The sequence below is a fragment of the Vidua macroura genome, chromosome 4 (genome assembly GCF_024509145.1).
Source record: "Vidua macroura isolate BioBank_ID:100142 chromosome 4, ASM2450914v1, whole genome shotgun sequence".
NCBI lineage: Eukaryota > Metazoa > Chordata > Aves > Passeriformes > Viduidae > Vidua > Vidua macroura.
The window spans coordinates 46,377,468-46,405,067 of NC_071574.1; the positions used below are offsets into that span (position 1 = coordinate 46,377,468).

General features: G+C 36.3%; 1 protein-coding gene and 1 long non-coding RNA gene across 11 annotated transcripts; one reads left to right on the forward strand and one right to left on the reverse strand.

The window, feature by feature from the left end:
• Window positions 1–133: 133 nt before the first annotated feature.
• LOC128806341 (uncharacterized) lies at window positions 134–1,329 on the forward strand. The gene is made up of 2 exons (XR_008436787.1): window positions 134–250; window positions 1,253–1,329. It is a non-coding gene; the product is annotated as an uncharacterized LOC128806341 (long non-coding RNA).
• On the reverse strand, window positions 294–26,055 carry EXOC1 (exocyst complex component 1). 10 transcript variants are annotated; one of them, XM_053975812.1, is made up of 21 exons: window positions 26,032–26,055; window positions 24,003–24,136; window positions 23,051–23,181; window positions 22,033–22,192; window positions 21,135–21,155; window positions 20,188–20,375; window positions 19,324–19,551; window positions 18,956–19,088; window positions 18,673–18,782; window positions 18,091–18,144; window positions 14,453–14,602; window positions 13,256–13,361; window positions 10,360–10,404; window positions 9,050–9,213; window positions 7,246–7,356; window positions 6,698–6,774; window positions 5,983–6,211; window positions 4,807–4,990; window positions 3,433–3,632; window positions 1,753–1,947; window positions 294–972 (listed from the first exon to the last, which is right to left on the reverse strand). In XM_053975812.1, the coding sequence occupies exons 2-21, from the start codon at window positions 24,124–24,126 to the stop codon at window positions 820–822; spliced, it is 2,763 nt and encodes a 920-aa protein (XP_053831787.1). In that variant the 5' UTR covers window positions 24,127–24,136; window positions 26,032–26,055; the 3' UTR covers window positions 294–819. The 10 variants fall into 10 exon arrangements, with proteins under 10 accessions (XP_053831787.1, XP_053831785.1, XP_053831786.1 ...); XM_053975810.1 differs by lacking the exon at window positions 26,032–26,055 and adding an exon at window positions 25,813–25,993; XM_053975811.1 differs by lacking the exon at window positions 26,032–26,055 and adding an exon at window positions 25,804–25,993.
• Window positions 26,056–27,600: the final 1,545 nt, after the last annotated feature.

Below are 27,600 nucleotides of genomic sequence, written 5' to 3' on the forward strand. Positions count from 1 at the left end.
TGCATGTTTACTGTACCTGCTTCTATGCTGTACACACCATCCAACAACTTGGCAATTTCACCAAGCTGTACAGAAAACCTAGGTCCTGAATCCCTGGCAGCTGAAGCTCCAGGAATAGGAAGGATTTACATGAGATTAGAGTAAACTGATACTACATCATATTTACTAAAAGGAAGAAAAACAACATGGATGCAGAAATGCATCAACTCTTCAATAGCCATCAGCAAAACAATGGAATTAACTCCTTCAGGTATTTTCACCTTTTTTAAATAACTCTCCACAGAAATAAAGAATATGATGAACATAGTTTAATTAAGAATTATAGCCATAGTCACATTATATCTCAGAACATGAATTTAATCTTCCCACTGCATAAAGTTCTACATCCATACTTTCTGGAACAAGGAAGGGAAAATATCTAATAGTCTTCAATACTTACATAATTTCTAAGATGAAAAATATTAGTGAAAACAGTAGTATTCTTTTGGCATACTATGAAGGTAGTGCTTACTGCTTTTGGCAAGAGAAGGAATTATAAATAAAAATATTTGAATATTAGGGTAAGGGAAAAACTGTATCCAAAGTGTTTCACAGAATTAATGCTTTCAAACATTACTTCAGCCCAATAGAAGCACAACAAATCCCTGAATGTTTTATTTTGCCCTGAAAGGCATTTGAAGTAGGAGTGTTACTCAACATACGTGGCAGTTAACTACACACACGTGGAAATACACCTTTTGAAAACCCAGTAACATTTATAGTGTTTGATTCCCTTATATACAGGCACACACTTTGCTAGCTTCTTTCCCTTTCTAGAACTTAATGAGACTGTGCAATACTGGAGCAGTAGTCTAAAATATCCTGTATAGTGAATTCCATAGTAATTCCTGATCCAGGGTAGCAGCGAGCTATCAGCCCTTCAAAGTGCTTGTACTGTCGTATGAATTCATCTTGCATGGAATGCCACACAACCTGCCAAAGAGAGCAAACTTTAGGAAAAGTCAACTGGCACAATACATAGGTTAACTAGAAAACATTGGTTCATTAATCGATTCTCACACTTCAGGTGTCATTTTACAGTTAAAGATTACTAATAAAGTTCAATAGATTGAGTTACTGCATTAATAAGATTGATGGTTTTTACCCATTAAGATCTGTAATGCTGACATGACTTGTAATAAATGTGCAAAGCAGAAAATAGTAAAGAAGATGGGGAAGTTCTCCTAATAGGGGTATTGCTTTTGTCTTTCAGGAAAACACCCTGAACCAGAAGAGTGCTATAATTCACATTTCAGAATTTAAAAAGCTGATTAAACAAGCTTAACTCAAGTCTACTTGTTATTCACTCCAGTGAAAAAGTTCACAGAGTGTAAGAAAAACATTAGATAATACAACTATCAGAAAACAGATAACAAAATATTCTGCTATAGTACACCAATTAAGATTCACATCAGGTTTCCATTCATTTAAATATATTCTCTACTTCCAATGTATTTTGCAGAACAGACATCACCCATTAATGGTCAGCTAGGGAATCATAAAGGGAGTTTCTTTCTGAACTTTTTTCTACTGCTCTGGTCCAAATCAGTATTAAATAGAAACAGACTATGCTTATTAAAAAACCCAAAAGCTGTACTCAAAATTTATGTTATTAGAGTTATGCTGAACATTCTCACAGAATACATATGCAAAAGCAGTAATAAAAAGCCTCTGTGTAACATTATAGGGTTTTTAAGACACGATTTAGTTTACCTGAAGTAAGTTTTCTTCTTCACAGAGATGTTTATCTACCTTCTTGTAGAGATTATCCAATCCTTTCTTCACTTCTTTACCGGGATATTCCTTTATAACTTTACGAAGCTCTTGTTTATTAAAAGCCAGCTGATAGCTTACTTCCTCTTCCCGTATCCCTTGTGCCACACGAGCTTCAACACCTTCAAAAAAATGCTAACAACAAGTAATAGAATTAGTCACTATCACAAATCTGAGCTAATTAGCTTAATTTGACAAGGATATGTGTGGTTAAATCTTGATTCTGCTTCATGACTGTTTTGTTCTCCCAATTTTTGTATCTTAATTGGGCATGAAGTACTGCTCAGCCATAAACATTAAAACACAGCCCAACAATACAGCAGTCCAAGTACTAGCATAAAACTGAAACCAATCATTTCTAGAAGCAATTGAGCTTTTCTTTGCAACCTTGTAACTAATAACCAGTCAGCTCCAAAATCCTCAATTCATGAGCTTATAACCAGGGATCCAAATACTGGATCTTTTTGGATGAACTCCCTAAGCACCTGAGAATCTTTTAAACGATATACAAGAGCATATTTGTTCACAATTGCCATCCCTTCTCACTGTCATTGGCCAGTTTTCTCAACATAGTAAATATAAACATTTTAGTAAATAGAGGGAAATATTTCTATGAACATGCAGGTTGAGCTCAACAGTGCATCAGGTCTGGGCAGGACAGAGGTAACTCCCTAGTTAACTTTCTTCACAGCAGCCTCTATGGTGCTGTGTTTTGGATTTGTGGCTAAAACTGGGCTGTTAACACAACAACGTTTTGGTTACTGCTGAACAGGTCAAACCTGACCAAATCATAGCACATAACATCATGCTCAGCTATAAGAATTAGGGTTGGAGGAGGCAGGTTTGGTGTTTGCCTTCAAGGTTGCTCAGAAACTGCCTGGGCATCAGTCTGCTTTTGAGAGGTAGTCAATGACTGCTTTTGTATCACTTTTTTTTTTTTTCCTCTTTCCCTCTCCCCTTCTCTGATTAAACTGTCTTTATCTCCACCTCCAAGTTTTTTCACTTTTGCTCTTCCTGTTGTCTCCTCTGGAGAGGGGGGACTGAGCAGCAGTTAGCTACGTGGGAGCTTAGATGTTGGTCATCAGAGTCAATCCACAAGTGGGAAACAGCAATAAAGCATTTTAATTTTCAGAATGGGAATACATGTTAAATGTCTCTGAAAATGGATGCCTGAAATCTTGTTTATAGAAAAATCCAAGTGGACAGAACTAAGTCTGAACCTAAATCACCACTCAGTTCAACATTTAGTTCAACTTCAGATACACAGAATTTTCCTCTAACTGTTCTTCTTGTTGAACAGCTCAGAAACTACAGCAATTTTCTCAGCAGCTGAGGTGAGAAAGATTATCCCAAAAATCCTGATGACTTTTCCTCTCACTTTCTTCTTCCTCAAAACCATTTGCTTAAGACACTGATGTTTAGTCAATACTATTAATTGCCATGAAAAATTTGGTTATTTTCATCCAAGACTGTTACCCTCATGAGTACTCTTGCCAGACATGCTCCAGTCCAAAAAAATAAGAGATTATGATAGATGCAGTGATAAAGAGATCAAATAGTTTTTGAATGTATTATTTCCACTATCCTGTACCATTTAAAGGAATACTCAAATATACTCACATTTAATTTCTCAAGAGGCTGTCCAAGTGAGTAGATTACATAAGACTGAAGATGATCAGTGTATTTCTGTTTGGCTTCTTTTTTCTCAGCCTCCAGACAAGAAATTTTCAAGCGAGAAAGTGTTGCAAAAATATGATGGAAGTTCTCCATCATGACGACATCCCTGGGTGTCTTCTGGCTTTCATTAGCTACTTTCTCAACTAAAAGAAATGAGAAGCAAAATACTTAGAATACCAAAAGGACAAACAAATTCAGAAAAACATAACCAATAACCATAATACTATCAAAAAGGGAATTTTGAATTTCATGGAACTGATTTAGTCAGAATTACCACTAAATTCCCAGAATTCCCACTAAAACACTATCTAAGAGCCTTCAAAGGAAGCAACAGATAAATTCAGGCTCTAAAACGATGAAACTTGTATGGCAGAAAAGTCACTTATAAAAAGATACAAAATATTGAGTATGTATGATGTCATTTACAGGTGTGAGGAACAAGTCACATTCTGAGGAGGCTTACAAGCATGCTTTCAGTATCCCTAATAAATTGCACATGATAGAACTATTTAAGAGAAGTCGCAGCAAAATCAATTCCCATCTTCACTAGGACAAAAATCTTCAATAAGGTAGTGGGGGGTTTTTAAATCTACTTCTTAATCTCAGTTTTTGCTTATTAGCTTTATGGTCAAAATTACCATCAGTCCCTAAATGTAATAATAAAAATAGATAATCCTGCACATAGATCTTTTACGTCCCCTTTCCCCTGCCAAAAAGAGCCCAAACCTGAAAAAATGACAAGCAGGCAAAAAAAAATTCTACCTATCTCTCCCTTACTGCACCTAAAAGCAGGCTGAAAGAGGATGGCTTCAACCAAGAGCAGTTAATTTTCCATGCCTGTTCATCCATTAATCATTTTGCTGAGACTATCAGGATGCCCATCATGAAAGTGATCCAAGGCACCAGAGTATCAATAATGAGCACAGATTCATTCCAGTCAAAACACTGAACTGCTAACTAGGGAAAATCTGCTATTGCCAATTTTTTTTTCTTCCTACATGATTTTTTACAGGGGGAAACAAAAAGACAAGAAACCACTTCAGACTGAGCATGCCAGGTTGCTATCTCCTCTCTCTCTCTTCAGTCTTAACCACTTCCCTCTGTCACAACTCAAAGTTACTTTACAGGTGTGTACAAAGGAAAGTATCTAAAAGTATATTACAATCAAAAGGATTACACTTGCTCACTTACAATAACAGAGACAACCAAAATTTCAGCATAGTCTTAAAAAACCCCACCTGTTAATTGGGGCAAAATTATATATAAACAGGTGGAAACAATTGTTTTAGTAAACTATGACAGCCTCATAAGACCTACCACTGTCAAAGACAGCTCTAATAAGTTTTATGTAGGCTTTATCTAGATCTCCTCGTCGTTCTGCATTTTTGAAAATTGATTCAGCAAGGGCTGCAAACTCTTCAAATTCAGCAACAAATGGAAGGATCCCAACTTTACTCTTCTTTGAGATTTTTACTTCATCCATCTGCTTCATCTGATTACTCTTTAATTTAAAACAAGAACAAGCGTTAGGCTCCAGATCATGTAACAACTATTAAAAGAAAAATGCAGACATACTGAAAAAACTGACATATATAAAAGACAGAAATAATTCTTTCAATTAGTACATCCATTTAGTCTTTCACCCTTTTTACCCTTAAACTTTTAAAGTAAAATAATTGGAAAGAAAAAGGAAAGATGGTATTTTATTCCCCTTTATTTACTTAGTATTACAAAAACAAACACCCAATGAAAAAAACCCCAAGTTTATGCACCAGAAGCATTTTCACTTTATAATCTAACAAGGAATTTCACTTTTCTGATTCAGCCAAGCTAACAATTCCTTTTGCTGCACGAAGCTTCTTTATTCTTCTTTTGAAGAAATTTTATTTCTGAGTGTAATAAAAAAATCAGTTTCCAAATATTTTAAGTATTAAACTGATCAAGAATGGTCAGTATTATGATGTTTGCCTAGAGTGAAATTACATTTATGACAATAAATCAAAGTTATACCAGCAACTCGGTTTTCACCTGCCATATTTAATATAATAGTTGTAACTGCATTAGCAAAAGAAAGTTTCAGACAGTAGGGGCTGCCTCTGCTACTGCCAAAAGACCTCATACCCTTTCAAGTCCACAAGGTTTGGTTTTGGCAAGCAAAAAAGGCAGAGAGCTGTATTTTACTTAATGGATTTCAGTAATCTCAGAAAGAGTACAAGTCTAAACAAAGAACTAAGAATGTCAACTAGCTCAGAACTGTGAGCGAGTGGTCTTATTTGGTACAAAAGCTACTTATTGAGGAAAACTGGAATGGAGAGGAAAAAAGAAACACAACCACCATTTATTTGAAGGCTTGGCCAGTAGAAAAGCAATAAATTACTAATTTTGACTTCAAATTTAATGAACTTAAGTATACAGAAACATAAGATCAAACTGAGTAGGAGTGGGCTTCCTATAATATTACAGTTAGGTTATCAGAATAACTAAAGAACTTACAATGCACTTATCAAAGTTCCTTTTGACAGTCACCAAAACATTTCCAAGTGTTGTGCTGAGAAAGGACGCAGGGTCCACATTTTGTGCTGTCCATACATGATGGCTCATCTTAACTAACATATAAAGGGAATTAAAGCTATCAATCTTGTCTCCCAGTGCTATAAGGTTATTCAGCTCAGGTTCAATACAACGAAATATTTTTGTCATCATTTGTCGGATCATGTCCTTCCTATTAAAAATGCATAAGAGGAAAATATTACTCTGACAGTTTACTAGGCTATTTTACATGTTTTTTGATATATTTATTTGATATAGTAGTCATTTGCATTCAACAAGTCTCATGACTTTCAGAAAGTCAGTACCACACAGTAAAAATCAACAGTCACAGATATAAAATACTCTAAAAAGTGTTTTCTCTGTGGAAGCTGCCACACACTCTCAGAACTTTGCTAAGCATATTTTCTATCTTATAGAAAATATAAGTAATTTCAATTTGCAAACTATTAAGAGAATTAAACAACTATATACAGGAGCCCCATTCTATATACAAAAAATATTATTTTTACCAACACACGCAGTGTCTAGGTAAAAATTAAGTTTACTATTCACTTTCACTGAAAGGGAATAATTTCTGATTTTAGAAAAAAAAGTTTTATATGCCAAATAAACTCAAACATAGGCTTAAGAATCAATAATAAAAAATAGCAGCACATACTCAGATGATACTGTTTGTGGAACACCAGAAGTGTACGAACGGGATAAAGCTACTCCATCCATTTCCTCCACTTCGTTCTGTGAGAACAAGAAATGTATGTAAAGATAAAGTTTGTCTCCAATTCTTTATCAAAGCAGTTACTACATCTGACAAAACCAATATAAGTAGCAGTTCCATACCCCCAGCACCCCCTGCCTCCAGAGTAGAACACAGAACAGTTTGCAAGTTTCTGGTAATTTTCCAGCCACATTCCACCGAATTCAATATTATCCACAATTACTCCCCCACTGTCTTCCTATATAGCATGATGGAGTGTTAGCTGTTATCTTAAGAGGACAAAGCCATGGCAAAGGAAACATGTTAGTCCTTCTTTCAAAAATTTTGTTTTGGTTAGTCAAAATAAAGATCCTTCCAGTTCATGAAGAAAAACGAATTACTTATCACCTGGATCACATAATCGCCAATAAATTCCAAAGTTCTCTTTTAAACAGGTCTTTTTTGAGGCCTAGTCAATACTTTTTACTACAGTGAGAGAATCTAAGTCATACCATTGTTGTTCCAGAGGTGCTCTGATGTTGTTGCAGTTTGAAAAATTTACTAATGAAGTCCTGTTCTGCCAGACACAGAGGTTCTAGTTCACTTAATACTTGCTCGAAAATCTAAAGAAAGTTAAAATATTTTATCAACACATCAAATTCTGTGGATGGTTAACAATACTAATTGTTTGTTACATATCCTTTTTATCTTCACTGAGCTTTAGAAGGCTTACTATTACTTAACAGAAACAGAAACGGCTTGTAAGTAGATGTCTAAAAGTACTAGCTGCATATTCAACATAGTCCTTTCTTATCCATGTAATACTGTGAAGAAAAGAACAATCTAAGTTTTTCCACAACTACGAGTTTTCAAGTTGCAGCCTGAGGAAGCATTTTTTTGCTATAATGGAAACACTCGTATTTTAATAGTAAGTCTTGGGTTCTGCCACCATCTTTTCTGCCTTGGTTGCTGAGCAGAGGAAGACAAAATTAAAAGCCTCAGGGAAGAAAAACAGGTCAACTGTGTATGTTGAAGTTAAGTGTTCTGTAGAAAAAGCAGGAAAAGTTTCTACATAGCAGTAAGAGAAACAAATAAGTAGGTGTCGTACTGAAGTATGCAACACAATATTTAGATTTAAATTAAAGTGAAACACTATTTTGGCAATAAGTAATTACAATAATTTAATTAGTACAAAATAAGGAAATTCTAAATCAGATGTTAAACGTATTTCTCTTAGATTTTCCTCTGCAAGTATTTAAAAATTTAGGCATGTAATAATTTACATAAATTAAACCAATCTAGCCACACGGGAAATCCATGCTAATGAAAATTCCATAGGAAAAAACCCCAAAAACTTAGTAGGTCGGCTCAATAGCTTGTAACTCTGTGTATATTAAATCACATTCACATATCCCCAATGGGTGTGAGATACAGGTGAGAAATTGAAAGTAATAGCACAATAATTGCATAAACCTGTTTTAACAACTTAGCTTTTTAATTTTAGACAAGTTGCTACTACCAGTTTATAATAACTTAACAGTTAATATTGTTTCAGGCATATATTTCCTCCTAGAAAAAGACTAAGCAATGATTTGAAGAGGTCAGAAGAAAAACATTCATCTCCATCAAATAATTCAATAGAGAACAACAAAATTATTTATATCTCTGACTGCTCATTTTCCTTCCACAGCACTGAGGAGTTAATTGTGAACCATTAAAAGTGAGCACTGTCACTTTTAATGGTTCAGGGAAAAAAGTCAACAGATCCTGAGGACAACAGGTTTTAAAACAGGATGAGGCCACTCCAATAATAACTTAGTGCTATTGGTTAAAGTTGAAAACTGATGATAACTAATGTGAAACCAGTATAAGTAAAATTTTAGGGTCACGCTCAAGTCCTGGCTAAAATTCTTCCTTATCTTTCACTTTTGCTTACATACCGGCAAAACGTCATAGAACACTGAATGAGTAGGGAAAAAATAAACAAAACAGTGGAGCATCCATCAGTTCCATTCCTATTTGTTTAAAAACACATATTTGGCTTAAACTTAAAAGTTAATTTTTTATGCTTGATATTCTTTAAAGACCACACACATCATATAAAGGATTTAAATAGAATCTTATAATCTGAGAATAATACTGTGATCTTCATATTTCTTAGGAACTGCCTTTATTAGATGTATGGTACATACAAACTTTGAAATTGGCATGTTTTAGGATTTAAAAAGTAGAGATTTTTGAACTATATAAGAAGGATATGTAAGATACCTCCAATACAAAACTAAGCAGGAATTCTATGTGATATTTTGGCTTTACCTTATCAAATTTTGTTCTGTCAGCCACATCCAGGTCAGAGGCAGACATGTTTCCCATGTCTAACAGTGAGGATGACTGAGATCTACGGTTTCCTGAACTCTGAACAGAGAGTTTATTTAGACTAGAAGTAGACCCAGTTAATTTTCCAGAACTCCCATGAAGACCTGTGAAATAAAGACACTATGAAGGAGGAAAGTGAAGGCGGAATAAAATCCTGAAGAATATGAAGTTTGTTACAGAACATATGAGATCAAGAATTGCAAGTAGTCCTATATTAAAATCAGACAGCTTTTATCTAAGCTATCAGTGTTTTTGCTGTAAATGTTATCTTTCCTCATTATAAGGTAACTGAGATTCTTCAGCAATTTTCAAAGTACAATATAACTATTTAAATTCCCATTGTAAAGTATGGCAAAAAGGTATAAAACGAACAAAACTCTAAAATACAGTAACACGGGAATTGAAGACTTGAAAGCTAAAACCAGTTATTACATTTGTAGATGTATTTTGGGCAAAGGCTGCCACAAGCAGAAGGACTGAACCACAGGAAGGAAAATAATTTAAACATTTTATATACACACAGGCACTTTTCCATCTTGAACTTGATCCTTCTGCTGTTAACATCCTTTTAACTGCACAGTTTGTTCCAGCTATTTTGCTGGATCTACAACCCCATAGTAACTGCTGCTAATGCTCTCCCCTCATTTTGATCATAATTAACATTCAATCAATTCTTCATGATACTTCTGGGCCTTCTCCAAGGACCATGTATTTACTTTTTTATTTCTTTTTTCCCCCCAAAATTTTCAGAAATGTTGGACCAGGACAGAGAAAGTTAATAACAAAAAAGACCAAAAAATTATCATTATTTGATCTCCAAGTAAATTTCTCACATCTAAGCCATAAAGAAACTTCAAAGCAATCCTGCAAGCTTCACTTTACTGCTCTGCTGGTATCTAGTCTAGGGACACAAGACAAAGTCTATAGATCTAATCTAAATTGCCACTTCAACCTACTGGAGGAATGGAAAACTATGACAAGCTCTCAGGCACAAACATATTTTTACTATCAACTAGTAGCATGGAAAAACCAAAAGATATTGCCTTTATGTGCAAATCTTCTCAAATTCTATGTTGGGACTTAGAGCTGTCCTTCCTTTTTGCCCTGCCAGCCCAATGGTTCTGCTCACATTTATTTCATTCTGAACAGAGTGCTTCAGTGTGAGGTAGATTCTCCCTGATGCAGCACTACATTGTAACATCAACACACATGCATTGACAACACCAACTAATGCAACTAGTTATACTCACTCTCAGTTTCCTGTTTGACAGCACTTTCTTTTCGAGGCAGTGTAGCTGGGATGGATTAGGTTGCAAGCATCAAAGACAAAGACAAGTTAAAATGCAGTTTGCACAAACCATGCACAAGATGCAAGTTAAGCTCTAACTGGAAAGAAACATGCAGAGAACTATAAGCAGCAAGTAACTACATTGCAAACACATTTAGTTGGAGAGGTACTATTCTAGAAATTCAGTATCTAAACTACATGGAAAATAGAGTAAGTTTCTAGGTATTAAAATTTGATTTTTCTTATATAGTATGTTTGAAGAACACTTTTGGTAACATGTATTTAAGTTCTCGCAAATTGAGAAGTCCATTAAATTATTTGTCAGACTCAGTTTCCATGATAAATCATATCAACAATAGACATGAAGAAATGAAAACGTACTTATGGAATTTTTTTACTGAGTCGGAGATATTGTCCACCTTTTCAATTTAAAACACACACACAATTACTGCAAAATAATTCATATCAACAGTAAGACTGGCTAACCTTTTCTTAGTTGTTGCAGATCACGATATTTATATAGATATTACATCTTTTGCATTCATGCTGCACAAAAACAGATGATTGCAAATTTGGAGAAGATAAAAATAATAAACGTATCGTAAAAAAAAATTTACAAAGAGGTTTTTATATTTTTCCTGTTTTTTTTTCAGAATTGAAGTTTCCTCAAGTGGACTTCAATATGAAATTTAAAGTAAATGGGCGTTTGTAGAAAATATAGAATCCCTAGAGTAAAAGGCATTTGCATACATATACTAAAAGCAGTATGTGGTTTTAAAGAGATCTTGATGAGGATGGATGCTACAAGCCCCCCAGAATGGAGCAGGCAAGCAGAACCTACTGTAATAGAATGAGTAGATACTTCTAAACGCCACAAACATGTCTTAAATACCAGATGCTCTCAAGTAGGCAACACTACAGATAATTGTAACATCAAATTCAAATTTAATTCCAGCCTAGTTTTTAGATCTTATGGGTTTTGGCCGATTTTGAATAAAAAATGCTTAGGCATGCACTTGGCATATGCAACTGTCATGCACTGGTCCCACTTCATCATCATCCTCAATTTCTAAACACATGGGACTTACTGCAGAATGTGAAGAACTACAAAGATTAGGCCCTGGACAACCAGGGGAGCCTTAGTAGCTTTTGACAAGCTACATCATATAAGCATATGACAGTAGTAGCACTCTTTCCAACACTGACTTTATGGTATTTAAGTATCAAAGTCTTGGCTTCATCAGAAAAGAAAAAAAAAAAAAAAAAAAAAAGGAAAACAAGACTACTTCAGACAAGTGTGAATGCTCATGACCCAGGCTGGCTTTTTTTTTGCCATAAAAATGCAGACAAAGAACCTTGCGTTAGCACAGAATGCCAGAACTCTCCCAGCATCCCCTCTGCATTTGAGGCATTCAAATAGCAGTGCTATTCCCAAAGCACAAAAAAAAGGCAAGAACACACAACACAACTTGGAAACAGGTCATCTTTAGTATTTGAGTACAACTGGAGCATTATGCACCTACACTACTCCTTAAACAAGTTTACTATTGAGAAGTGATGTATTTTGAATAAATGTGCAATTAGTAGTAGTACAATCACTACAATGAACACAAAAGCCTTTGAAATTACACACCCTTATGAGGCGCTGCAACATAAATAAATTTGCACAAATACATGACAAAAGTCTTCTCAAGATGCAGCTTTTACTCTGGTGAACTGAAGGACCTCTTTCTCCAAAATGCCTGATTGCTCCGTAACATTTACACAAGTTAGGAAACTGCTACAAAAGCTGTCTCTTCACAAATACAAATCACAAAACAAGTGTCCAGACAAAGTGTTTAGAATGTTTCAGAAATCAATTTGTATTAGACTAAAGGTATTTTTTTTCTTGCAGTAAGATTGCTTTTCAATATTTAGGAATTCAAATGTTCTGACAATGACATCTTATAGCACCTCTGCTTTCCATGTCCAACAGCTTGCCAAGCCTTATCTTTCCAGTTCTCCATCTCTCAAACAAGCCTTACCACCTTCCTGCTTTCTTCCTTTCATTACATTTTTCTGGTTTCTACCATCAAACTTCAAAGCATAAATTCAGGACCCAGAAGAGACTGACACAACTTACTACTTACAGCTGCACATAATTTTGGAATTCAGAATTTGCAAACTGGTAAACTGTGGCAAATATAAATATTTCAAAGAAGCTTTGAAACACTGCACCTCAAAATATAGAACTGACAATACATAAATACACCTATAGTACTGTTGCTTTTTAAGTATCCACATTATTTTTTTAAGCTTTACTTCCATATTCACACTAGACTAATCCAAGCAGGAATACTCCCTTAATATAAATACCTACAAGTTAACAAATTACGATTTCTAGACTCAGGCTACGTAGGTAAATCCCCCTGAAAAAATACATGAAAATATGCAAGTTTTCATAGGATTAGCATTCTTAAAAATCCACCCAAGATTTATTAAAAGCAGAAATAACAACAGAAGGAATACAAAACAATGCTGCCCAAACTCCCTTCAATTACAAGAATTGATTTTTCAAATTTGTTCAGGTAGTAAAGTGGGATAATTCAAGTAATAAAAAGTGAGTGTAGATTTGAAAACTGAGAAAAATATTGTATTTTATACTTTTCTTTTGACCAATTTCACAAGATTTCAATTGTGCTACTTTGGCCTTGTAGAAGTCAGAAGTTTTACCAGTCATATGTTTCATCCAACTTCTTCCATCTTGCCAAAAGTAAAGAATTTTACACCATTACAAAATTAGCCTTAGGTGTCATAATGAGTGTTTTATATGCAAATAGTAAGATTCAAAGCAAGATATGTGCCTTCTGGAAGCTTACCAAACTTTTTTCCTTCTCTGGTTGTGCCTGTCATCTTGATCTTGGCAACTTCAAAGAAATCTTTTATTTCCCTTTCATAAAGTCGTGACAAATAATCCATATAATTCTTAAAAGAAAAATGTAAATTTAGTTAACAGGTATTCATAATGATTTTCTTCTATTATAGGTAAATAACTCTTTAAACATGTGCATTTTCAAGTCCTACTAAATAGAAAACAGGTTTGGACTATATAAGTATATATATTTATGCAGCATGCACAAAAATATATTAATGATATTTAAACAGCTTACATTAATTTTCATAGTGAGGTCACTGAGCATTAATCAGAAACTTCTACTTTTCCTTCAGAAGGAAAAATATGCAATGCAGTACATACAGATAGGATTACTGGTGGTAGAGCATCACAGAATTCATTTCAAGGGTAGAAGAGAGAGAATTCAGCATCCTCTTCCATCAGACTCTTACTGTTCCCCCAAAAGCACACATAAATATGTAATTCTCACATTTTTTTATTAGAAGATCATAAAGATGCCAACCATTCACTATGTGCTTTACACTGAAGGCAAATGAATAACTATGTGAAAGCTATTTTCAAAGTCTAATTTAAATCTTCCATTTAAGAATGACAGAATTTTAATTTAAGAAAGACTTGTTTTCTAAGGACTAACTTTTCCCTGACTTCTACATGAATGTTTTGTATACTTCTGTAGCAATTTTTTTACTCCATGTTAGTTTTAAACAAGGTAGTTAAAAGTTACATGCATACAAGGGAAAAACATTTCTATTTAATCTACTGTACAAGAGACCTCTGAAGATTTTGACACTTCCAAGTGAAATGAAGGTCTGTTGAAATAGAGGTGTTAGACAGGCAATAAGCACATCAATTTGAAATTAGCGTAATTATTTTTTCTTACTACACCGTATAATGGCAAACTTGTTTTACATAAGTATTAAGATAAATATCTTGTGATACCTCAGCATAAACTGTTTGAGGAACAAAAACAATAAACAGAGCAGAAGACCACAAATACTAAAAAATTGAAGTTTCTTATTCTAAAAAGGAATAAAAAAAGAGGAGCAGTGAGTTATACTTAATATATAGCAATATTAAAATGACATGACACAGACAATTCTTTTGACTCTCACGCCCAGTCTTTTATGTACATTCTGTAGCATCATTTGATCACTTCACATACCTTTGTTAGCCCTTCATATTTTCCATAATCTGTGTTCTTGAGCCACTCCATCAGTTTAGCATATCGAAGTAAATCTCTGTGAAATGGATGATGATTGGGTAATGTCAATTCAGCAGAGTGCTGGGCAAGAGTGGAACTCTGATCGTGACCCTTGATAAGAAAAAGTATTAAAGTAAATCTGGAAGCACTACACAGATGCATTAGAAGTTTCCTGAAAAATTTGATATGAAGACAGTATCTCATTCAGACAAGCAGAAAGGCCTCAAAACACCTTGCACAGAAGCAAGGTCTAGAGATGCAGACTGAAAAAGACACCTAACGTAATACAGACACTGAGTTATTACAGCCAAGGCAGGTAGTGCATCTTAATAAGCTTGTTCATTTTCAGGCTTTTTGTCTTCAGGGTGAGTCACTTTGGCACTTTTTGTAAAAGAATGCAATGTACACCTGAATGAAAATTTAATGACAAGCATTCAATTGTTCCTGAAAAATGTTAAGAGATCATTACATTATTCCTCTAACAAAAAGAAGTAGCTGCTTCTGTTTAAAGTTGGTTTTCCCATATACAATTTTCAAGTCCCCAGTTAATGGGTGGCCTGGGTGCTAATGATGAGCTTTATACCTCTCCTCTGACAGCCTGCTCCAATTCAACATACTTTATTCCACTTTGGCCAAACCTTCCTTGATCAAATCATAAAAACATCAGTGCACACACATTCCCTCTCCCTCCACACAAACACATACAACACACCATCAGTGAACAATTACAGCCAGCAGCATAAACCAATCCATTTAACACAAGCTACTAATTTCATGCTCCTCCTTTACACAAAGTTCCCATCATATTGCTAGAACAACACATGATTTAGCTTTTTAAGCTTTCACTTGGTTGAACAAGCTTCCTGAGCAATTCAGGAAGAGCAAGCAAGGTAACACCTCTGTGCAGCCATACAGCAGAACACATAACCACTATCCCAGGGTTAAAAGAATGGAGGATAATTTATTTAATTAATTTCCAAATGGTTTTAGTATTTTCTGTAAAGTCTTTTTCTACTGGACTTGCTGTAAATACGGAAAAAGAAGTTACAGTTTGTGCCATGGAAGCACACAAAGATTGTACTAATTGGTCTCCAATTCCTGCATCACATGCAGGTGCTTTATGCAGGTCAGTCAATGTCCATCCCTGATAGAGGAAGCATTTCTGATAGTTCCATCTTGGACATGACAAGTCAGCAGAATAAGCTATACTGTTTAAAAACTGCCTTTGCCTGTTTCTAAGGTGGAAGAGAAGCCAGTTTGGATCAAAACTAAAGCAACTTTGTCTTACCCTTTTTCTGTTGTACTAGATACTAATCAAGTCTTTTGTTAGAGAAAGCTCTTGTTTGAAAAAAAAAATCAAATCATTAATTTGTAAAATACCAACTTTTACTAAGTAAGGCAACATGAATACTGCCAGCTTCTGGACAAAGCTGAACTACTACATAACAATCATAGAATGGTTTGAGTTGGAAGGGATCTTAAACACCATCTAGCTCCAGCTCCCCTGCCATGGCCAGGGACACCTTCACTAGCCAGGCTGCCCAAAGTGCTATCCTTGAACAATTGGACTTCAACACTTCCAGTGATGGGGCATCTTCAAGTTCTTTGCCACCTGTCTCAGTACATTTCTGTATCCAACATGAGTGTGAAACTACTCTGAGCCCTGCTCTTTTAACTACATAAACTGACATACAAATAGACCCAAAGAAACAAGTCCTGGCCAACTTCATTAATTTATGCTCACAGAAAATGGGGAAGGGTAACACTATAAATTTTGCTTATAAAAACAATCCTGTAGTCTGACTTCAACAAAAAGCTAGTGTAATTATTGGAACTGGAATACAGCCAGCATTAGCAACACAGCTGCTCTTGTGATTACTGAGGTCATACTCCATACTGTGGGCATACTTTTGGGGATACATATAGGAAAACTTCTGAACAAATCTTTGATATGCTTCTATGGAAAAAAAAGGATCAGAGAAACTCCCTCTAACCCCTCATTTGTCACATTCCAACACCATGCATTTTTAATGTTCAAGTTCATTATAGTTTAACATAATTTACCTGGTGGCTGTCACAGCTTTCATCAACTAGATCAGTCCAAATGCTCGTTCCTATTACTGCTAGGAAATACTCAGCTATCCAAATTTTTATTTTTTCTTTCATGGAACAGTTTTAATCATGTCTCTTTCTTATACACAACTTCTCTGGTTAGTAGTTGCATTCTTCATAAAGCTAGATGACAAATTCCCTGACAAGGTAAATTTCTCTCTCCAGGCTAACTTTTCCACAGGACTAATCATTCTGGTTACAGTAAAGTATGTTCTGTTCAAGACTGCTCTAAAACATTACAGAGCTTCTAGAGGTACTTTTCCCATCTCATTAACAGGCTTTCTCTCATTACAAATAAAATTTATACTGTTACCAAATGACACCACATATTTGTCATTCAACTATTCCATCATTTCAAACCTTCAACCTACTTCATATTTCAAAAGTAGAAAGCATGGAGTTGCCTTTAAATTGAGTGCTGAACCTGGTTGTTAAAAGATCTTTAAAGTAATAGGTGAATTAATTATTAGTATTACACAAAAAAGACAACTACATTAACTGTTAGTAAACATTTTTAACACTGCAGCAAATGGCAATATGAAGTTGCATTTCTGTTTAAAATTTTTAATATTTAGTCTCCTTTCAATGTAAAGGAGGTGAAGCTCTTTAGTATCTTACAACAGTAGTTTGAATGAAGCATTGAGTTATTTAACTTTTTAAAAAATAAAGAGCAATTTCATACTTTCAATGTAATGTATTTAGGCTCAAATGTCAATGTAACTATGTTTTGCCATCTAATGATTTCCAAATCAGAATGTCTTGCTTATATTAACAGCTTCCTAGACATTACCATGTTTTCATTTGTCTTTTTAATTTAGAATTCTTTACCTTTATCTTAGTTTTTTTTAAAGTGCTTTAAATTTCTTTTTTAAGAAACATTCTAAACAAATAATGCAACTCTTCAGATGTTAAAGGTAACAAAGTATTGGAGCTGAGGTTTTCAACAACATCAGACTAAGAAATTGTTATATTCCTCCAACTAACACAACAAGCTCCTTTTAGTAAGAATACACAAAAATCGGTTATACCTCCAGCACTTGAATCTGTATCTCAAAAAACCCTCTTTTTTCTCTTTTACAACAATGAAAAAGCTTTGCAGAGTCTCATCTCTTGCAGTTAATGAACTCCTCCCGTTTAAACTTAACAGCAAAGTCATAATTTTTTATCTGTTGATTAATATCTCACAGCTAACAGCAAGCTAAATCTTGCGGAAAAATACTGAAAGTATTTTTCCTCCATGCATGTCAATCTGTCTCTCAGCAACTTTTGGGAATGAGATCAGAGGAATGTTAGCTCATAAACAGATGAACAAAGCTTAAGGGCTGACAAAAATAATAGAAGTGAAAAGGGACGTAAGTCTGATGCTCTGTAATCAGTAAGGACAAATTTCTTTTTGCAAAGTCAAAAATGCAGCTGCTAGTTAGATAATTTCAAGCTCAGGAAAAAAAATTGGTTAGAAAATCTTGTATCAAACTCAATGTACTCACTGGAACTGAGTGATAGGAGGACCTGTTATAGAGCTGAAGGAGGGTCTGAGTAAACTGATTGAAAATAAAAAAACACATAAATTAAAAAGCTGAGGCTAAAAAAACCACCCAGACTTTAGGAAACAAGTGTCAAGCCAGTGTTTTATGAATAATTTAAGAAACAAAACCAAGGTTCAGATGTTTTATTTTGTATGTTTGGTTTTGTTTTGGGTTTTTTTTTAAGGTCTTTGAGGTTCAGACAGCAAGACCTTCTATATTTTCAGCTGCTAACATCTTTAAAAAAGGTCACTGCTTTTTCTCCTCAATAATCAAGCTCTACAATTAAAATAAATCCTTATATATCACAAAATGCATTTAATTCTGATAGCAAGCCCATTAAAAAGAGATGCTTGGGGTTTTTTTTTAATGTAACAGACGCCTGCAGTCAGTTATTGTTTGGTATGCTTAGCAATATCTCTGCCTGAAGACCTTCTAGCATTTACTGATGACAACAACGAATATGTCCATTTTTAGATAGATCGTTTTTCTTCTCCAGAAAAGTCTGTGACCAAAAATTTCATATTCAATAGTAGGAAATAATACCTGCTGAACAAATACACTGTTCAAATGACTGGCAAGTCTCCGTGCAAACTGCTCACGCAGGTCACTAAAGCGCTGCTGCTGCTGCTTCACTGCATGAAGCATATCATGTCCTACAAACAAAAAGGACTTTAGAGTGTACAAAACACAGAGTAATATATTGTATAGGGGAACTAAGAGGACTAGAGGTCAAAATTCCTTCAATCAACAGAACATTGAGACTAGTTGGCAAGGCACTACCATAATAAATTTTGTTTGTTAGGTAGTGGTCTAACATAAACATTACCTGGACGAAGAGCTACATTCATACACTGCAGAAGAGCATCTGCTGCATTAGTGCAGGCCTCAATGCCTCGAGAAGATGTCAGATCTCCCTCCTGAAGGGCCTTTATATGGCCCTTAGCCAGATCCATGTGATTCTACAAAATAATGGATAGTATTGTCCATAAGCTGAAAGCATATTAGTTTGCTATGCTAGTGAACCAGAAAGAATAAATACAATTTTGCCATTATAACTTACTGAAAATAGTGCAACAATGAAATAGAAAAATAAGCTCATTATTTTAAAGGAATCTCATCCTAAAGAAGGTAACAACCTAAAAGAATTTTATACCTGTTATGAACAACCATAGTAAACATAACAAAAATGCTTACCACTAAGAACTCTATCTCTGACAATAGTTTAACATTATTTGTGTTGCTGAGATGAATTAGGTGGTTGCTTTCTGAAATTTGATCCATTTGCTCCTTTACGCTCTGAAGCATTTCTTCATAACTGCTCAGCTTTAGCTCAATTTGGTCAACTTCCTTTAGAGCTTCATCCAACAACTTCATCAAGATATTCACCTGTTTCTCTGAGGCCATAATGGACTGAATATTTGCCTGTACAGAAAATAAAGTCACATTTTAGAAGACATTTTTATATCTCAAAAGCATTCTGATAACTCCTTCTCCCTCTACTACTGTCAAATAGTTTCCAAAACTCGTGATGCAATCAACAAAACAAAATAATATAAGCCATAGTGTTATTGAACACAGAAATTCCACAATCTATGACACTTCCTTGTTTCAAAAAGATAAGATATAAAGCCAAAACTTTGCTCAAGTTCTTGGAGTTGAAGTATTGGTCTGCAGAAAAACAAAAAAACCCCAAACAGTAATCCCTACTATACCAGAACATTTTTAGTTCCAAAAAAAAAAAAAAAAAGAGCATAGGTGATAGGGTCAGATTCTCTGTTGCAAGATCAGCCATCGCCACGACAGCAGCGATTTTCCAAATATACAAGAAACACACAACTTGACAGTTTGAGGAGGCTGTTGATGGTTCCCTCAAGTCTGTACCCCTTGCATCTCATAGGTTTTTCAAGTGACCTCTAGAATGCTGGGTTGTCTAAAAAACATCTACATTTCAGTACGTGACAGGTCATGTTAACTGCCTTTTCAGAGAATGCTATTTGGTCACCATCAAAGAGAACAGTTCAACGTGCTGGCACACTGTACATTAGAAGGAATACTTACCCCATCTAGCACTTGCAGCTCTCTTGACAACTTCTCTGCAAAGGCCTCAGCATTAGCAATAGCGTATTCACACCCTTCCATCATTATTTCAATATCCTGTTCCTCTCTTGCATTTAACTCCTGGTATTCATCCACAGCTTCTTCATCACCTCCTGCTACACTTTGATTCTCTCCACTTGGAACAGATTCTTAGGTAGAGAAGGAAAATAAAACACGTTATCAAGAAGTCACAAGCATTTTAGGAGTACATATGTTTAACTACCCGTAAGTAAATCAATCCATTAAACAACTCTCTTAAAAGGCACCTGCTGCCTATGAACACATTTTTCAAGTCTCAGTCTTCCACACGCTTCGTTACAATTTCCAGAACTGATTCCCAACAGCAATGTTTTCCAAATTATGTAACATAAGCAAAATACAAACATCCACCTTCCTTTATTCTAAGGAACAAACTTAGTCTCAGTTTATTCACCTCTTACACTGGTAATCAGCATCAGAATATATTACAGCATTACACTCAATTTGTTAGTGGAAAATCAGGACAAGTTAGATTCTCTCTTTTGCTTGACAGAGCATAAGGGAAACATACAAAGTTGATTAAGATATATACCACTGATTAAATAAAAGTTATCTTGATGCTTGAGATGAGTTTCACAGCAGGAAAATTAGTACTGAGTTAAGTGAAAATCAAATAAACAATGGTTTCATTAACTATGATTTCATTAACTATGATTTACAGCAGTGCTTCATGAATTTAACAAGCCACTCAAAGGCTAACAAATGAATATTAACACAGTCCAGCCAGAAAGCGTTTAGGACATTTGAAACATCTCTGTTATCTCTAGCAACCTGATAAGCTAACCAAAGCACTAAAAAAACCAACCAACAAGCATATTATTTAAGAAAATTGCTTACAAGGCAAAATAAAGGAAAAAGGTGTTACGCACCTTCTGCAACTTTAGGAAGTTCTGAAGAATTAAAAGGTATGGAAAAGCAGAGGAAAGGAAGCAGAGAATGTTAGCTAGACAAAGCATGAACAGTGTGTATACATTTAAGTGGCAGTAAGTTTGAATGTTTTATTATTGCACAAACTTGAACTGTTAGATGTTGGTTTAAAACAAATTCTGGTCAACACCAAAACACAGAAATGCTATCCTTCCTGTTCCACATTTCTAATTCAAATTTTTCTGCACACACCAGTCTAGTATTTAATACCAGTTGTTTCACTACTTCTGACAGACTCCATGTGATATACTCCTACTTGCTAAACTTTACTATAAAATGTTAATTATTAAAAGATAATGTGACCATAAAATATTTACTACAGGATAAGCAAACAAGATACAAAGCCATCCTAGCCACCAATCAGTCACATAAATTGTAATAGAGTCCAGCAGAATTTAGCACATGCCTCACAGTCGAGGAACAAGAAATGTCATATAAAACCCCCTTACCTTTTAGAATGCTACAGATGCTGGCTTTTTAAAGCATTTTTCTAATTCAGAGGAAATGTAAATGAGAACAAAAGCAGATTTGTTAAACATTTAGACCTACCAGTTCTTGGAGGTAGATTTTATTTCGTTCAAGAAACGGAATGTCTTAGAAATAGGGAAAGCTTATCAATATTTAGAACTTTGTTAATGAAATATTTTGTCTTGGTTCTCTGTTTTCTAACAAGAAATTTGCTATATAGTCATCTTGCTTATCTAAAGACTTAGAAAATATAAAGTTGAAAAGAAATAAAAATAAGAAAACCCATCAGGATTAAGAGTATTTTTTTAGTATATCTGTTTTAAATCAGTAAGTACTAAACTTTATACTTCAAATACAATTGTAGACATTTACCTTCCAACAGCTGTGAACTAACATTAATAAAGTCAATTTTCTTTCTAAGGTATCTCTGATTGAGTTTCCAGATACATGAAATGAAGGTGTTCTTTTCCACCGTACTGCTTGCAACCCATTTGTACACTTTGTCAAAATGCAAATCAAATTCAGGACTCTCCTGCAAAAGATGAAATAAGTTACACGCTCCAAAGTCAAATGATTCTCCAAGTAACAGAGACTGTCCACACATTTAATAATGGAGATGACAGGATAAAAATTAAATTACACAGATTCCAACCTTAAGCTCATACAGCAACTTTAAGGCCCTCATGCATCTTAATAAAGGTGCTAAAATTGTGATAGTGAAAAACCAGAATCCATGCTATGACAGCAGTATTTTGTCAAGGCAAGTAAGACAAAAATAACACAATACAGAGATGTGTCAGATTTTTCACAAAGTTTATGGCAACAAATGAATTTAAGTGGTCAAAAATAGGTTGCTGCTGCTGTTCTATGGAAAAGTCCACTACATCAGGACTGCATGCTTCCAGCTCACTCTCAAACTTATATACTGCTCATTAAGAATGTTTCAAGTGTCCCAGAAAAAAGATATTACATGTAGCAGAACATTTTGGATATTTTGACAAAATTTTGACTGTCATTAGTAGAACAGTCATAAAGTTTCTTACTGGAAATTAAGCTTGGGTAAGACTTTACATAAGACTTACAACAGGAAAGTACTACAGGTCCTTAACAGATGCTCTCTACAGTCACTGCGAGATCACTACAACTAACAGGGCAGATATTGAGGCTATTGCTATTCAAGCGTATCTAGACTACTCTTACTCAATTTACCAGGGTTATATTCTTGCAAAGGCTGAAAGAAAACGCAGGCACAGGCAGCAGAGGAATGTATCATCTTAATTAACCTGTTATCAATCTAATTTTTAAAGCAGCCAGCAACAAGGAAGTTAAATGTAACTTGGAATGAAGAGGATGTTGTGAGCAGAGAACTAAACAAAAAAGTGCCACATACTTTAACAGCATCTTTGGCATCAACAACAGCAAGGTCTCGAAGTGCCCATGCAGTCTGCCTTTTGTAAAAATCTCCCTTGTCAGATTTTTTCACTTTTACCACATTTACTTGCACTGGTCGTTCTGTTGTCACTATTAAATGAAGTAAGAGAGTCATTTCAAAACACACATACTACTTTCACATCTGTTTCTGCATCAACTTCTCAAACTAATTATCTGTAGGGGAGATTTCGTAGTATTTATCTGATGAAAAGAAACATTTGCATCCACAATAACCACAGCTCAGTTTAAGTCTCAACCAAACAGGTATACATCTCTATACAGCTTGTGAGGTAATGACCCCAATTTTCAGCTATTTCTTTGACACAGCACATCTTGGACCATGACCACGTAACTGACAAAGCACAGACATAATTGGAGAGTACAGTCAGAATGAAAACATTTTCAGACATTTTTCAGTCCAAAAATAATTCTAGCAAGCTAATTTATTGACAGATCAACCCAAAGCACCTAATTTTTAAAAGAGATATAATGTAATAAACATACACTTAAAGTAACATTAGAACTCAATTCAGTTGCTGTGCCTTTCCTTGGACTCTAACCAATATTCTTTAAAGCATTTTATTTAGGCTTATCTGCTTAGATGATTACTAAACCCTGTTTTAAGCACTACATAAAGCCTGCTTCAAAAGCCCACCAGTCCCTAAACAATAATTGTTCATTCTTTCCTTTCAAATTACAATGAGATCTGTGAATAAAAGTAGTGGGCTTTGCTTCTTTTTTCAGCAGAAGCAATAATGCAAGTACAAGCTATAACTAATTTTCTCCATTAGGAATGGAAAGCACCTGTTTTACACAAGTTAAGAATAAGGATTGTACATAGAGCTAAAACAAATGCAACCAAGAAAAAACAAAAGTGAAGACAAGAAATATGGCGTGGTATTCCTATGTACCTGTGGCACACAAAAAGCAGTTTCTCTTCTTTTTGCCTGCTTTGCACACGTTCACAATGCTCAATAAGCGTTCATCGTTGGGAGTGAAAATATCCCTCTGCAAAGCATGCTTGATTGCAGTCATTTTCTCTCAGCTGAAAGATTTTAGGAGGTAAAAATAAACTCAAGCACATTTAACAGACACACGAGAAAAGAACGAGTCATGTACTTACAGTAACCGCAGGATTTTAAAATTCAATTTTACAGATAACTTATTGACTTGTAATCTAGACAGGCATGACTTGGGTAGAAGACCAGACCACTTCGGGGAGGGGAAAAAAAAAGCTTACTTATTTCAAATTAGAAAACTGTAATTTATTAATACCTGGATGATCCCTGAGCTTAAATTAATAGAGTACAAAAAGCTTCTTTGTAGTAGAGGGAAATACTAGGCATTAACATAATAAAGTTGAAACTGGAACCAAGCAAAAAAGACCATCCAATGCTCAAGCTTGTAGAATTCAATCACATAAGCCCAAAAACCAACAAACAAAACAAAACCAAAAACCCCACCAAGCTCCAGAAAATTAAGGAATTACAAATATTCACTTGATTAGGAACAGTTCCTCACACTAGAGATTTTATCTAGACTGAACAGAGAGACACATTAGACATTACAACCCATCATTTTTATTCAAATACAGAAGACTCAATATTACCTGTGCCTTAAAATTCTACAGTTCATTAAAAGCATGATTAATACACACAACATGCTACACTGCTCGATGCTGAGACAATATATGGAGTTGAATTTCAGGTTGGCTTGTTCTCTTGAAGATGCTTTCTCTGATAAACTCACAGAAAAGACAAAATCTTAGGCACTACAGTAATTTTGAAGATGAGAAACTCAAGAACTTTGTGAAAACAAGGGCCACAATGCTGAAGTGAAAACAGTATTGTCAACAGAGCTCAGGGCGTGCTGTTCAAATGACACCCTATGGACACGTACCACTCCATAGCTGCTAGTAATTTTCCTTCTCTTCATCAAATGCTGGGCCCACCTTTTGTTTCCCAAATTGTACCAGGTCACCATTCCTGTTACTCTTCAACAGATGCATAAGATGAACATACAAAATACTGATAATCTGCTATATTTCAGATTCAGACGCCTCTTTCCTTCCTTATTTAGGATTTTATTTTCTGCTCTAAGTCACGATCAAGCTGCTACAAATTGCTACCTCTCCTATTTCAGTGCTAACACAAGTACTCCAGGTTAGGCAGAATACACCTTTCGCATAAAGCACAGCATGATAAATCCAAGATCCAAGACTGCCTCTCACATACCGTTCAACTTCTGAATTACAAACTCAGTCCCTTTAGTCACAGCCACCAAAACCTTCACAGTGTGCCAGGACCAAGCACAAAATTAAGCTTTTCACACTTGAATCCTGTTGTCTCAAAGGAACACAGAATTTAGCCTAAGGAGCTGGAAATAAAGCTCCTTCCTCAGAAAAAAAAACTTCAAGAAAGCAGAGACCACACTAGACTCAGACAAATCCCTTTAGACATTGCTGTGTTTTTCCCTGTAATGTTCGAAACAAAGGCTACGTGAAATCTGTCCGAGACATCCCGTCACAGACGCGGCCTTTCCAGGAAATACACGCCAGTCGGGGCACGGCAGTGTGGTGAGGCTGCTCGGCACTGCCTGCCCTCTCTGAGGGTGCAAACAGGAAAAGATGCTGCTCCTGCATCCCACCGGCTCAGAACACAACCACAGCATCGCCGGACATCAATCAAAAGATCAACAACAGAAAAAACTCACAAGAGCTACCTAGAGCAGCGGCGGCCTCGCGAGGGCCCGTCTGACACCGCTTCACCGCCTCCCACCTGCGAGTCCCGCACAGAAGCGGCCCCCGACCCGCTCTGGCCGCCGCCCCTCCTCGGAAGCCGGCGGCACGGCCACGGCCGAGCCGGCCCGCGGAGCACCGCGCCAGCCCCCACGCCTGGACGGGGGAAGGGCCGGAGGGTGCCGGTGCCGCCTCGCTCTCACCGCGGCGCCGGGCCAGGGCCGGGAAGCGCCGGGCCGGGAAGCGCCGGGCCGGGACGCGGCTCCTCCCGCCGCGCCTTCCGCCCACGTGACGGCGGCGCGCGGCTCGGGCCGGGCTGCCCGCGCAGCGACCCCTGGCGGGGAGGAGGGGGCGCGGCAGGCGCGGGGCACCGCGGCCTCCCCAAAAGTGACGTCAGCATTCACTGGTGACGTCACGGCAGAGGCACTGAGAGGGTTTAGGTCTGTTAGGGGGACAAATGAGTCCACAAAAGAAATGCAGGTAAACCTGGTGTTGAAAGATGCATACAGTGCATTACAGTGTCGCACAATCAATTTTGAATTACGATGTCCAGCTCTGACTGCATGCTGTAATTCCATTTGGCCACAGCATCAGGACTAACGTCACTTCATAGAATCAGCAAGATTGGAAGAGACCCTTAAGATCATCAAGTCCGACCATCCACCCAGCACTATCACTATCACAACCCCATAACCATTAAACCTTATCACCCAGTACCAGATCCAGACACCTTTAGACCACCTCCAGGGATGGTGACTCCACCACCCAGGCAACCTATTCCAATGCCTGACAACACTAACAGTGAAAAAGAAATTCTAATATCTAATCTGAATCTCCCCTATCTGAGCTTTAGGCTATCTCCTCTTGTCTTCTCACTGCAGGAGACACCAAACCCCTCCCCACTACAGCCTCTTTTCAGGGAGCTGTGGAGGACAGTGAGGTCCCTCCTGAGCCTTCTCCAGGCTAAACAAACCCAGCTCCCTCAGCTGTTCCTCACAGGACACGTTTTCTGGACTCCTCATTAGCCTTGCTGCCCTTCACTCGACTCACTCCAGCACCTCAATTTCCCTTTGAAAGTGAGGGGCCCAAAACTGAACACAGTACTGGAGGTGAGGCTTCACCAGTGCTGAGGACAGGGGGACAATCCCTGCCCTGATCCTGCTGGCCACACTATTGCTGTCACAGGCCAGGGTGCCATTGGCCTTCTTGGCCACCTGGGCACAGCTGGCTCATGTTCAGTTCATACTCATAATCTGTGGACAGCATGCAGATTTTTGCTTTGCTCCTAGGTAAAAGAATCTGGACTAATTGGCAGTCTTTGATGTCAGTGATAATCCAGATGGGAAAATTATGCTGAGACTAGACTTAGGATTTGGCATCTAACCATGAGAACTGGTGTCCAAATTGGCTATAGCTACTTGTAGTCACTGATGAATTCTGTGAAAACTGGAACTACCTTCTCTGTGACAGAGGTTCACCACATGATCAATACACTTACCTCATTTTTAGCATTGCTAATGTAATGGAGTGCAGAATTAAGGATAGACTGAAATCATTCCAGATTACTTAAATTGTATATGATTTATTCATTTTAGTGTGTAGCTGATAAAATGTATTTGTGAGGCCATGACCAATAAAGAAAACATCCTTTCCAAGGAATTGTTCTAAATTGCCAGTATGTGGATTTCTAACATGTAGAACTGTATTTCTGTAATTCCTGTATCATATTTCCACTTGATTGAAAGCATTAATTGAGATGAACTCAGTTGATT